Source organism: Myxine glutinosa, chromosome 7 (genome assembly GCF_964187855.1).
Source record: "Myxine glutinosa chromosome 7, kmMyxGlut1.1, whole genome shotgun sequence".
NCBI lineage: Eukaryota > Metazoa > Chordata > Myxini > Myxiniformes > Myxinidae > Myxine > Myxine glutinosa.
Genome location: NC_136267.1, coordinates 38,805,436 through 38,819,684, shown reverse-complemented (window position 1 = coordinate 38,819,684; position 14,249 = coordinate 38,805,436). Strand labels below are relative to the sequence as shown.

The 14,249-nt window shown below is 42.8% G+C and overlaps 1 protein-coding gene across 18 annotated transcripts in view; it reads right to left on the bottom strand.

Annotated features, from left to right (window-relative positions):
- The window catches only part of LOC137431129 (SAFB-like transcription modulator), a 150,176-nt gene that overhangs the window by 30,608 nt on the left and 105,319 nt on the right, over window positions 1-14,249 (bottom strand). For all 18 annotated transcript variants that reach the window (XM_068122096.2, XM_078781511.1, XM_078781518.1 and 15 more), the window contains 2 exons: window positions 4,230-4,408; window positions 2,209-2,294 (listed from right to left, as the gene is read on the bottom strand). In XM_068122096.2, coding sequence (XP_067978197.2) covers window positions 2,209-2,294; window positions 4,230-4,408 — 265 coding nt within the window. The remainder of the gene's footprint in view (window positions 1-2,208; window positions 2,295-4,229; window positions 4,409-14,249) is intronic.

Below are 14,249 nucleotides of genomic sequence, written 5' to 3'. Positions count from 1 at the left end.
CAATGACCAAGGTCATCTTCATGAAATGAAGATGAAATGTCATCTTCAAGTGAAGAGCGGAAGTGAGAGCGACGATGATTAAGTTCTGTCATTAAACTGAAGTGAAGTTGGTTGAACCACAATCAATGTCACATCTTACAGATTAGCTTTTATTTGGGGCATAGAATTCACTCGGGGAATGGTGTAACTTGGATCTGAATGGTGACATAATTTCTTAAATAACTAATAATTTTTTTGGTTGGTTTTGTGATTATTGCGAACTGGCAAATGACTTTCCTTGAAAGAAAATTATGCACCCAGTTGACCTTTGACCTTGATAATCTGACCTTGAATGTCAGATTATAGCCAGTTTTGGAATATTATGTTATGATACCACCTTTGAACCCATTTAGCAAATCTTTGTCATCAAAACCAAGTATTGATGCTTTGGAGGTTGAAAGAACAAATTTTGGTCATTTTTCGAATTCGTCCTCTAAATTCAAACGACTGCCAACCAGTCAATACTTGGAATTTTTCGAAGCTGTTTTTTCCATAAACTGTTGATATATGTACTATCAAAAAGGCATAATAAAACATTCCTTTACCAATTTCTTGCCTACCTCAGGTCATTTTAACTTTCAAGGTCATGGATTTTGGGAAACCCCCAAATTACGTCATAGTTTGACCTCTGGTGACCTCATTTGCATACAACACATATCATTGTAAAGAGTGTCCCAGGACAAACATTTTGAGGGGTCATATGCAACCATAGGATGACTAGGTAGAAAGTTATGGCCATTTGAATTTCGCCTACCCCTAATTTTCGGAAATCACCGACACAGGGGGGGTAACATCAAAATATGCGTGGGAGGTACCTTGGGAATGAGTTTTTTTTCTGTTAACATGGTTTTTCCTAACCCCTAGGGTGGGGGGTACATGGACATACCTGGGAAGTTAAGTTGTGGGGGGGGGGGGGGGGGGGGGGTGCATGTAAACCCTACTCAGCCCACGGACTAAGTATATTACAACACAATACTCTATCCTTGACAATCATCTCACCGGAAACATTAATGCCATGCTGGGTGTGGGGAGCAGGCCTGAGAAGAGTGGCACAGACAGCCTTTAGTGGTCTTTGAAGACACACGAACTTCAAGTTATCAGGAGGTGACATCCGTTACAATATGTTACAGTGTTGATTGTTGACTTTTCCAATAACAACTGGATATTATATTCCACCCAAGCTAGTGCGCCGATATGTCGATTCCTTTCAAATGCCTGTTGTGGCCATTATCGGAGGACTGGTGGCAAAAAAACCTGGATTTTGGTGGAAAAAGTGGGCTGGGTTGGGTAAACAAGGTTTGGAGGTAAATACAATGTTGAGACATTTTGCCTCTTCTCAAGCAGAGTCTGCAGTGAGCGAAGGGCCGGAGCAGGAACCTACACCAGAGAAGGACTTGACAAAGCGCCACCACAATTTGAAGAAGGAACTGGTTGGAGAGTTCAGCCTTAAGCCTTGCAGGATGATATTTTCTGACTTGTCTAAGGATTGACACACTTTGTACATGCCTTCCATAGCACTTGAGATTTCAAGTAAGTTATAGGAATGTACAGCAGAGTACTCTTGTTCAAAAACAAGAGTAATACCCCAAGTCTGGCAACCACCACCAAATGCAATACATTATCAAGTATTTTTCTTGCTTGGTGATAATTATGGATTAGTGTCATCAGCAGTGATAACTGCTAAGGGTTGCCTTATGCCCCCTTATCAAACAAAGAATCACCAGCGAGGTAAGTTACTGGTGCTTACACATCAAAGAATGAACTTTTCAGAGAAAATAGTGGAAGTATAAATGGGGTTTCATAGAAACATCCAATAAATCAACGTTTCACTGAAATATTCACCATGCCAACATCACACAAGGTAAACCCCAAATTACCCAATCCTAATTTGAAGCAAATTAAATGAACAAGAAGAAAATGAAAGTTAAACAATTTTTTTTTTTTTTTTCTTATCTGTTCTACCCATACCATCTCCCAAACTTTTGTTTGTGAATGATAAAAGAGTGCTTTGTTAGCAGCAGTAAACTATCTATGTAGCCAATAGGTGCTAAAATGAATAAAGCACAGCTTAGGATTAAAGGCGTACATTTTTGTGGCTATTCTCAAGTTCATTAATGACCTGCAATCAACTCCAAATGAGATTCCTCTTTTGGAAACGCTAAACATCACCTTGTCCTTCGAAGACGTTTTCAGGCTGATTACTGGCTCTCCCTTAGATTTATCCATGATGACAGTGCGGTTGGCATCCTTGTCACCTAGAACAGCACAAAGAAATTTGAGCAATTACTCAGTGAAACTGGACATTTTTTTTTTTTGCTGATTTTTTTTTTTTCAAAATAAACAATCCCAACATAAAGGGGAAGGTGACAGTGGAGGAGAAAGCAACAACCTACAGTCAGGTGAAAACGTAAGTACACCCCATGTAAAGTTTTGACTTTTTCAACATACAGCTATTTGATCTTCATTTCAACAATATTGATAGATAAAGGTGATATAATAACAAATATCATGAAACATTTACATTTTGTAGTCCATTGTATAATTTAAATAAACAAATGCAAATTTCACATGTGGAAAATGTAAGTACACCCTTGACTCTTATAGGTGGTATTGCCCCCTTTGGCCGAAACAACCTCAAGTAGGCGTTTCTTATAACTGTCTACCAGTCTCTGACATCGACTGGGAGAAATTTTTGCCCGCTCCACCATGCAGAATTCTTTCAGCTGTGCGATGTTTGAGGGGTTTCTTGCATGCACAGCTCGTTTCAAATCCCCCCACAACATCTCGATGGGATTTAGATCTGGGCTTTGACTTGCATTCCAGAACCCTCCATTTCTTTCTTTTCAGCCATTCCTTGGTGGATTTACTGGTGTTTAGGGTCATTGTCATGTTGCAAGGTCCACCTTCAGTTGAGCTTCAACTTTCCGACAGATGGCCTCACATTATCCTCAAGCACCCTCTGGTACAATGAAGAATTCATTGTGGATTCTATGATGGTGGGCTGCCCAGGCGCTGATGCAGCAAAGCTGCCCCAAACCATAATATTTCCACCACCGTGCTTTACAGTTGGTATCAGGTTCTTGTGGTCAAATGCTGTCTTTGGTTTTCGCCAACCATGTCTTCTGGCACTGTGGCCAAATAGCTCCACCTTTGACATCTGTCTAGAGCACATTGTTCCAGAAGTGCTGGTCTTTGCCTAGGTGTTCATTGGCAAACTTTAGTCTTGCCCTGATGTTCTTTCTGGACATCAAAAGTTTCCTCCTGGCACACCTCCCATGCAGATCAAATTTGTGCAGCCTCTTTCTAATGGTAGACTCGTGCACTTTGACATCAACAGTGGCAAGAGCTACCTGTCGGTCCCGTGATGACATTCTGGGGTGCTTAGAGACTTCTTTCAGCATCTTGCGGTCTGCTCTCGGGCTGAACTTGCTGGGGCGGCCTGGCCTGAACAAGTTGGCAGTTGTTTGGAATCTTCTCCACTTGTCGATGATCTTTGGGACAGTCGAATGATTGATTTCAAATTGTTTGGAGATCTTTTTAAATCCCTTCCTAGACTCGTAGGCATCTGTAACCTTCTTTCTGAAGGCCTCAGAGATCTCTTTTGATCTAGGCATGGTGACACCACACACTTCAACAACAAAGAGCAAACCAAACGAAATGTCTGAGGTTTAAAAAAGACAGGTTCCTCCAAGATCCTCTCCAACGATGTTCTAATCATTTGCACCTGAGCTGGTGAACCTGATTCTAATTTTAGGTACTTGAAGTAGTAATAAATGTAGGGGTGTACTTACTTTTTCCACATGCAAAATTTGCATTTATGTTTATTATTTAAATTATACAATGGACTACAAAATGTAAATGTTTCATGATATTTGTTTATATTATATCACCTTTATCTATCAATATTGTTGAAATGAAGATCAATTAGCTGTACGTTTAAATATGTTGAAAAAGTCAAAACTTTACATGGGGTGTACTTACTTTTTCATCTGACTGTATCTGACTGTCAGGCAATGCAACATGTATGAAGCAGCAAGCAAAGGGGTGAACCAACAGGAGGAGGAAAAGGAGGAAAGAAATTATAAACGCCTCCACAAACTCCAGCCCCCTCCCCCATTATTTGGGCCCCATAAATTTGTAATGAAAAAATTGCCATGAATATGAACTTGCATATGGTAGTGAAGGCTCACCAGGCCGCTTACGAGACTTGCTCGAGTGTGAACTGCTCGATCTGTGGTCATCTTTCTTTCCATCCTTATCCTTCAAATCCTTCTTATCTTCAGGTTTCTTTGAACTGTTGGAAGTTCCCTTTGTATCCTTTTTGTCTGCAGTTGCCTTATCAACCTTCTTGCTGCTGCTGCTGCTGGATCTGAGGAGTTGTGGGGGTTGAAGGGGAGTGAGGGTTTTAAGGGTGGTTAAAAACAAAAACTATAAATTGAGGTTTCGCGCAGTATTATACAAAATGTGACCAAAATTTTTAAATGAATACGTGAACATTGTTGAGGTCAGTGGGCAGGGCTCATTTTGTTAGCCCTCTCACTTGACAGAAGACAACAAACACCATCAGTACTACACACCCGTACACCGTGGCATTGCTTTGTGGAGTCTGGCGCTTTTATAGAAAACTAGTATAAAAAGCACGTCAAAAATGACGGATTGGAATAGTTTATTTGACGGTACAGCCTCGTGAGCGTGCCAGAGCCTGAAGCCTCAGCCAAGTGTCAGGTGAGCTTATATAGTTTTTATTTGTTGGACATCATATGGACGTAGATGAACACTCGTTTTACTCTGAGCACATTACATATCACATGCAGACACTTTCACCTACGTGCACCTTGTATATATAGGTTTGTTTTTTTTAACCCCTTCTGTACACCACCCTTGAGGATCGGTTTGCAAGCCACCATCTACAATTTAGTCAGGTTCAGTATGTCCAGATTTAAAGTTTCGTTGGATTTTTTGGGGGATTTGGAAAACTATATATTTTTGGAAACTATATTGTATAGTCAGTCAGAAAACCAATGTTGCTATTTGCACAGACTCCTGTATGGCGGCCATCTTGGATTTTCAAAATTGCCGCCGTAGAACTAATTTTTCTCAATACCTCAGCTTCTAAATAACATAGAGCTTTGATTCTAATGGCTAAACATACATTTTCAAGGGCCCCGATTCCAATGGTAACAAGTTCGATAAGCTAGACATGACCATAGAGCTCCTATGTGGCGGCCATCTTGGAGTTTTCAAACTGGCCGCCGTAAAATTGATGTTTCTCAATATCTCAGCTTCTAAACAACATAAAGCTTTCATTCTAACGGCTAAACATACATTTTCAAGGGCCCCGAATCCAATGGTAACAAGTTCGATAAGCTAGACATGACCATAGAGCTCCTATGTGGCGGCCATCTTGGATTTTTCAAACTGGCCACTGTAAAATTGATGTTTCTCAGGATCTCAACTTCGAAATAAGACGGAGCTTTGATTTTTCTAAATCCCAAAAACAATCCAACGAAATCTAAAATCTGGACATGCTGAACCTGACTGTGTTGACTGTAATGAGAAATACTATTCTACTGCGAGTGTTTTGCCCTTTGTGGGCCTTTGTGGCATACTGCCAAATAACACACAGATACTCCTAATGTTCATGGGAACTTAAAATCTGTTTACGGGTGGACAAGCTACTAAAGTAATAAGTTTGATCCCCAGGGTACAGCTGAGGAAAATAATTAGTTTACAGCGTGTGTTTTTGTATTATTTATATACTGAGCAATATACCTGATATTGTGGTGATGGTGGTAGTGTATTTGTAGCCTATTATACATCAATATGTCTGTGGTGGTGGTTGTATATATCGGTGACGGTTCCCTTTGCTTTGCTGTCTTTGCAGGTTCTACATGTCACATGAGTGAGATGCAACAAGATGGTGAAGGGGCGGGGCAAGCCCAGGAGTCCACGAACTGTAAGCAGTGCATTTTATGCAAGGCTGATGATGTCAAGAAAGGATCCTTGGTGTTAAACCCCAGAATAGATTCCTACCAACATTTATTGAAGACAATAGAAGAAAGGGCCAGTTTGCATGATGGCATCTACGTTCAAGTCCATAAACGACTCCAAAACAGCACAAAAGAAACACTCTCTACAGAGAAGGCAGTTTGGCATCGCACTTGTTACTCCAGTGCAACTAACAAGAGCGAGATACAACGTGCCAGAGACCGCCATGCGCATGCAGTAACAACTGGACACTATACTGCACAAAAACGCGGACAGAAGAGAGGAAGCACAGAAATGGACGAGCCAGGCTCATCAACATCTGATGCAACATCCCCGTTCACACGCTCGTGTACAGTGCCACTGGATAAAGAGCAGTGTTTCTTCTGCCAAAAAGATGATGGCCAACTACTCCACCAGGTTAGGACTGAAAATGCTGGTCAAGAGCTTAGAGAGGCTGTAGAGAAGTCCCAAGATGCATTATTGAAAACACGATTCAACACATGTATCTCACCAGGTGATGCACACGCAATTGACCTTCGGTACCACAAATCTTGTTGGAGAAGACATGCGTTACATGTAGTACGAGACAGACCTAGCGCAAACAGAAGCAGCGCAGACAAAGAACTATTGCTGCAACGGGCAAGTCTGATTGAGATGATCAACCTGATAGATGTCAAAACACAAAACCAAGCTTATCTCTCCATGGATGACATTGAAACCACTTATGTCAATATGATTGGCACAGAACACCTGGAAAAGCATGTACCTACATTCAATAGAAAGTGGCTGAAAGAAAGAATCGTCACTGAGTTGCCAAGCGTGACATCTGTTCGCCAAAAAGACCGAAGAAAATCGGCCATCCTCTACTGTCCAGATGCATGTGAGGAAAGCATGGTTCATTCTGCAATCACAAGTGATGGCGATGACGAGAACAACATGAAGACAATCTACAAAGCAGCACAAGTGATACGGAAGAGCATCGCAGAATTCATTAAGAAGGACCAGGAAGCAAATACCATACAGGTGTCCAGCGATATCAACGATGTTCCGGCTGAACTATACACCATGATCCGCTGGGTAATGGTAGGGCCTGTCGACAAGCTGGAAACTGAGAAGCGGACCAGTGTTGTTGACAGATCAACACTCACTGTGAGTCAGAACATCATGTATGGATTCAAATCCAACAGACAGGTGAAGTACAAACCAAGCAGCGAATCCGCAACATTCAGGCCACCCCATTCAAGAGAAAACCCCCAAGTCCTGGGATTGGCTCTGACTGTCCATCATGACACACGCAACAAAAAGCTGATGGGACTTCTCAATGCACATGGCTACTGTGTTTCGATTGTCCGCGCCCTCCTCATGGAAACTGCTCTTGCCAATGCTGTCGTAGAAAACACCAGGCAGTTTGAAGTTCTGTACGTGCCACCATTCCTGAAAAGGGGAGCCTTTGTGTTCTTTGCTGCAGACAACACAGACTTTGCCGAGAATACTCCTGACGGGAAAGGAACCACTCACGCAACGATTACTGCAGTGTACCAGAAGTCAGATGTCCCTGGAGAACCAGTTGTGCAACCTCTGATCATCGGTGATGCACAGAGTCTATCGGTCACTCCATACCATGTAGATGTGCTGCACTGTGACAAGCCGAAACCACAGCTTACGAAGAGAACAGAGGAGTTTGTCATCAACAAGGGGGTCTCCAGATCCTATCAACTGACACAAATGGGATGGGTTGTTGCTTCTGCTCTATCCAGGATGAAAGCGAGGGAACACTCCAACAAGATTCCAGGTTGGGCAGGATACAACTCGCTCTTGTCTGAACGCCAGTCCATGACTCGGGTTGGTGCCTTGCCACTACTTCCAGAGGTGGCGCATGAGTGGCCAACCCTAATGACCGTGATCATGCAAGCCAGTCAGCTAAGGATGTTGGCAGTTGGTGAAGATCATCCCACTGTAATTTCATTTGACATGGCCCTCTACGAGAAGGTGGTGCAACTGCTGGATGCAAGACCTGACTTGAAACGCACAGTCGTCCCCAGACTGGGTGAGCTGCATGTTGTCATGGCGGCTCTCCGAGCCCTCGGAGCCTCCATGGAGAACTCAAGCATTGATGATGCTTGGGTAGAAGCTGATGTCTATGGTCCAGCCACGACGCGGCAAATCCTGAAATGTACACACTACAAGCGGTCTCTCCGTGCCCATATATATTCATATGTAGCACTTTATGAAATGGTTCTGGAGGAGTTCTTGAAGGACAACCCACAAGTAAAGGATGTGTGTTTCGAGGCAACAGAGGGAGTAGAAGCTGCCTGTGCTGAGACGAACAAGTGCACGAAAGCTGAATCTGTAAAACAAGCAAACACCAAACTCCTTCAAGTCTTGACATCTGATGGGGTGGTGACAGCACTCGAGGAGTGGGAAGCACTGAGATCCAAGAATGCAATGTTCAAGTCAATGATGAACTATCTACATCGGGTGGAGACAATCCTGTTATTCGTGGCAGCATCACGGAGTGCTGACCTGGTGCTTCACCTCCAAGCTGGAGAAGAACTGAGCAAGTTATTCTTTGCCATGGACCGGATCAAATACAAGTGGCTCTGGCCCCGATACATCGCAGACATGTATGACCTAAGAACCAATCACCCTAGGACCTGGGAAGAACTAGGAGCTGGCAATCTATCAGTAACCAAGAATGACATCCCGTTTGTATCCATTGGACCAGATCATGCATGTGAACATCTGAACAAGCTGCTGAAGATTCACTCTGGACTGATTGGCATCTCCAACAATGCCAATGCTAGACAGAGATTCTTCATGGTTACATCAGAATTATCACGCCTGTCAAAAGACTTCAAGAGTCAGTTTGGCCTGGAAGGTGACAAGATCACAGAACATCATGACCTTGGTCCAAGTGCAGTCAAGAGGGAGCATGAAGCAATCAACAAGATGAAGGCTGCGATACTGAGTCACAGGAATCCATTTGACACTGAAGGTGACAAGCTGCACAATGTGATAACGAATGCTTACATCCCAGACGAGTATGTACCACAGATCTTGAACATTGATGTCACTGGTCAGAAGTTGTATGAAGACTACGTGTCGGAGCGTATCAATGGAGATGTTAGCCTCTGGGCACCAGTCAAGAAGGAGAACAACAAGATGTTCATGTCTGGGAACAAAAGAACCACAGTGAAACTCAGAGACAGGACTGTGGATCTGAAGGAGACTAAGGAACTGTACGGAAGGCTCATGGTCCTTGCCAAGTCAAACAGAGACGTCAACCAGAAATATGCCATCGGAAATTACGAGTTCACTGTGACACCAAGAGCACTGTTCGCTCCAGATGGGACAATTCTTCCATGCACTGACAAGTCGAAGTTAATTCATCTCCTCGACAAGTTAGCAAGAGCAGAAATTCACCCCGAAGATCAGCAGCAGACACCAGCTGCAAGTGTTCTACAAGAAGATCCAATGGACACAAGAACTATGGCATCCACATCTAGTAAACCTCCAAGTCAGAAGATTGCACTGGTGGATGGGATGGTACTTGTGCATAAGCTGACAAAGAAACCAGCCACTGTAGTGAAAGTCAACGATCTGGGTGAATGCTTCAATGACGGACTCATGTCTCTAACAAAAGATTGTGATGAGATCATACTGGTCTTTGACACGTACAAAAACGATTCTCTGTTTATCAGCCTACCAGGGCTAAAAGAAGGCAAGGAAAGGATGCAGTACAGTATCAAGTCAGAGATGACACCAACATCAAACACATCCCAATGAGCAGATTCCTTTCTCATGACAAAACAAAGGCTGATCTGACTGACTATCTGGCAGCGAAAACTCTAGAATACAACAGTCACTCATCCAAGTTGATCATCACGTCTGCTTCAGGGCGTACTAGGAGCAACAGTGACCTGCTCTTCGAGGACAACAACCATGAAGAAGCTGACACCCTGTTGATCCACCAGGCCGTGCTGGCATCCCAGCGAAACCCACATGATGCGCAGTTGGTGTTCTTCTCTCCCGACACAGATGTCCTGGTACTAGTCATAGCAAAGTATGACCTACTGCTGAGGAATACATCCATTTCCATGGCCTCTGGAATACTTCAAATAGAGCCACTGTGGACAGCTCTAGGGGTCGAAAGAGCAAAGGCGTTGCCAGCCTTTCATGCTTTCACAGGTGCAGACAACACTGGGAGGTTCTCTCGAATAGGCAAAGCAACCTGGCTGCATGTCTACCTCAAAGCAAGTGAAGATGTCATAGACACCGTGCGAATGCTTTCAGATGCAACTGAAGTGACGGAGGACATGTTGTCCACACTAGCTAACTTTGTATGCGCTGCTTACTCTCCAAATGGCATCCACATCGACAGCATCCCCGAACTACGATGGTATCTCTTTTGCAAACACATGGCAGAAAGTGACAGGCTTCCTCCTACTCTTGGAGCTCTCAAGCAGCACATCCTTAGAGTCCATATCCAAGCCAGAGTGTGGGGTCAGGCAAGCATTGCTCAACAGGATCCTCAGCTGAATCCCCTGCAAAACGGCTTTTACAAAGACACGGATGGTAGGGTGCATCAAACGCCCTTAGGTTCTTGGATTTTAATGTCTATTCTTTCAAATGTTACACTTGTTGGTAGAAGTATGTATGCAAAAAATAAATGAAATCAGAGGTGGTCCTGGGTGGCCACCGGCCACTTTTATATATTTAGGGCCATTTTCGGGGCCGCACTATGTAAAAATGTTTGATTTTGTTATTTTACACCCAAACCTAGTCATGTTTGGTATCAAATTGAAGGTCTTGATGAGAGGAATACAAATATAACAATTTTATGCAAAAAACGATGGTTTGATAATTAGTTTGTATTTTTACATGAATGAAATCGGAGGTCTAATCGTGGGTCCCATACTAGTAGTCTAATAATATCCTTTATTTTCTTTCAGATGGCAGATAAGAAGACCAGATTAGCAAGTGCCATTTTTGGTCTTGGCAATGCTTTTACAGAAGCAGATGGTACATTGACAGGAGTCCGCCTCCCAACTTGCCGGCAGGTTCTTCGATGCGTGATGTGGTACATCCAGAAAGAAATATGTGAAGGCAAACAAACTCAGCCACTGAAATGGAAATCTGCCAGCATCGTCCTTATCCAGCTGAAAAAATTCTACACTAAAGCAAATATTCCTATGCTTTCAGACCATCAATGCTGCAAACTAATACTTGACCTTCTTAATGACAATAACAAATTGCGTCAAATACCTGTTTCTCGCCGAGAATCTCCAAGCACTTTGGCTAAGTTGCAAACCATGAATGAACGTCTTGATAAGACCTTTGGTGTATGGACAAAAGATGCAATGACAAACATTAAGAATGAGGAAGATAGAGTATTTTTAGAGTCAATGAAATCTGACAGAGTAGCCTCATTTGGTGGTGTTGACAAGAAGAAAGTTGATAAAGATCATAGAAAAGAAAAACGCCTCTTAGCGGAAGCTTCAAGACGAGAACGTCATGAATCATCCAGTGTACAAGAGATGACAATTAGTTCTGTATGCTCTGATGATAGTGACTCTGCAGATAGCTTGGAAGAAACTGAAGAAGAGGCGATTCCAGAGTTTCAAAGGAAGCGTAGTCACCACAGATCAACATATGCAGGTACATCTGCCTTTATTCCTCATGATATTCTGAAAAGATATTCAGTTGTGTCTGTTGCTACTCGACTAAACATAACTCCTGTTCAACAGGTTGCGCTCACCAAAGCTGTAATTCAAGAGGCAGGAGGTGATCCACGTCGTGTGGCCAAGTCGTACTCAACTGCTGATAAGGCTCGACGATCAATAACAAGTGCTATCGCCAAAGATATTCAAGAAAATTGGATCGCCCCAACAGCTGCAACACTTCACTGGGATGGCAAGCAGATACCAACGCTCACAAACAAGAATGTCAAGGAAGAAAGATTGCCAGTGTTGGTTGGGAATGCCACTGATGTAAAGCTACTGGGGGTGGCTAGATATCCTCCTGGAAGTGATAGGTCATCAGGTGACATCATTGCCGAGCACACTTACACGTATCTACATTCATGGAAGTGCAAACAATCAGTTGTCAACTTATGTTTTGACACAACAGCATCAAACACTGGACACGTTACAGCTGCCTGTGTTACCATTCAATCAAAACTGGACCGTGCTCTTCTGTGGTGTGCATGTCGCCATCATGTTGGAGAGGTAATCCTGGATCATGTGTTTGACGTTCTCAAAATTGAGGCATCAAAGTCTCCAGAAGTATCTTTGTTCCAAAAATTCCAGAAGAATTGGGAACGCATATCGCATGCAAAGAATGAAAGTTTAACCAAAATTGACATTTCCATGTACAATGACTATGCACAACAGCTGCTTTTATCCTGCAAAAACAAGGTTTTAAGCACAATCCGCACAAGCGCTTCATACTGTAGGGAAGACTACAAGGAAATGGCACAACTCTGCCAGGTAGTCCTCGATGATGATGTCACAAAACAAGGAACACTCCACAGACCAGGGGCCATGCATAAAGCAAGGTGGATGTCAAAGATTCTTTATTCCATCAAAATATGCCTACTTGAAGAGCAAATTTCTCTACTACCTCGAGGAACTGTAACAACACAACATCAACAGAAAAAACTGAAGGAGTTTGTTTTTGTTGTTTATATTTATTGTGATTGGTGGCTCATATGTCAGTCTGCTTCAAATGCCCCATGGTTTGATTTGTGCTTTTACAAGACTCTGCTCAACTATAAAGCTGTCAACTCAACCATTTCAGTCAGCGCTGTGAAAGCCTTTGATAGACATTTGTGGTATTTAACCCCAGAACTGGTTGTTTTGGCACTGTTCAGCAATGCAATTCCTCAAAAGGATCGTTGTGCCCTTGCAGATGTGTTACTGGCCATACAACCAGATGAAATGCCAAGCACTCCAAAACACCGCTACGGTTCTGGATATGGCAAACCGTCATTTCCAAAAATTACAGAAGCGACAACCCTGGCTGATCTTGTGAACGAGGACTCGTGGTTTACAGTAAACCTTCTTCACCTAGATATGACCTTCCTAACAGAGGATGTTGACACTTGGCAGAACAATGAGCACTTCAAGGCAGCCAAGTCCATTGTGGATGGGCTTAATGTTGTGAATGACCCTGCGGAGAGAGCAGTAAAGCTCGCAACTGATTTTGTCTCAACTGCAAGAAGAGAAGACCACTTCCAAAATCTTCTTCAAGTGGTTGAATGTGACCGCAAAGCGAGGCCAAATTTGCGGAAACGAGCAAAGTTGGAGTAGTGACATTGGCGTTGTGCTTAATACATTTTCAAACTTTTAATCAATGAAAGTACAATACTACAACACTGTACTACAACTTTGTAATATGAAGAACGATTTTGGTTAATTTTACATTGACATGTAAGGTTGTTTTAACTGTTTGATATTAGGCATTTAGTAAAAGTAGGACTTTACTTTTGTATATAGGTATAATGGTTAATTTTACATTATCTTGTAGTTAATTTTACATTATCTTGTAAAGTAGTTTAGCTGTGGCCCTAAATGGCCCTAAATATATAAAAGTGGCCGGTGGCCACCCAGGACCACCTCTGATTTCATCTATTTTTTGCATACATACTTCTACCAACAAGTGTAACATTTGAGGGAATAGACATTAAAATACAACAACTTTTTGAAAATCATGGGGCGTTTGATGCACCCTAACGGATGGACAAGTGAAACCAACCACAACTGATGAGCCTCCAGCCCCCAAGGCCATCATTCAAATGGTTAGATGTCAGTGCAAAACAGACTGTTCTTCATCAAGATGTTCCTGCAGAACAAACAACTTGGCTTGTACAGACCTTTGTCAGTGTGACATCCATTGCCAAAATGATGAGGACCCTCAAGATGTGATGAACGAAAGCGATGATGAGGATGATGATGACTTTACTCAATGATGAATCAAAGCTCTGTGCTCTTTAGAAGGTGAGTTACATCAGTTTTACGGCGGCCAGTTTGAAAAATCCAAGATGGCCGCCACATAGGAGCTCTATGGTCATGTCTAGCTTATCGAACTTGTTACCATTGGATTCGGGGCCCTTGAAAATGTGTGTTTAGCCATTAGAATCAAAGCTCTGTTATTTAGAAGCTGAGATATTGAGAAAAATTAGTTCTACGGCGGCAATTTTGAAAATCCAAGATGGCCGCCAT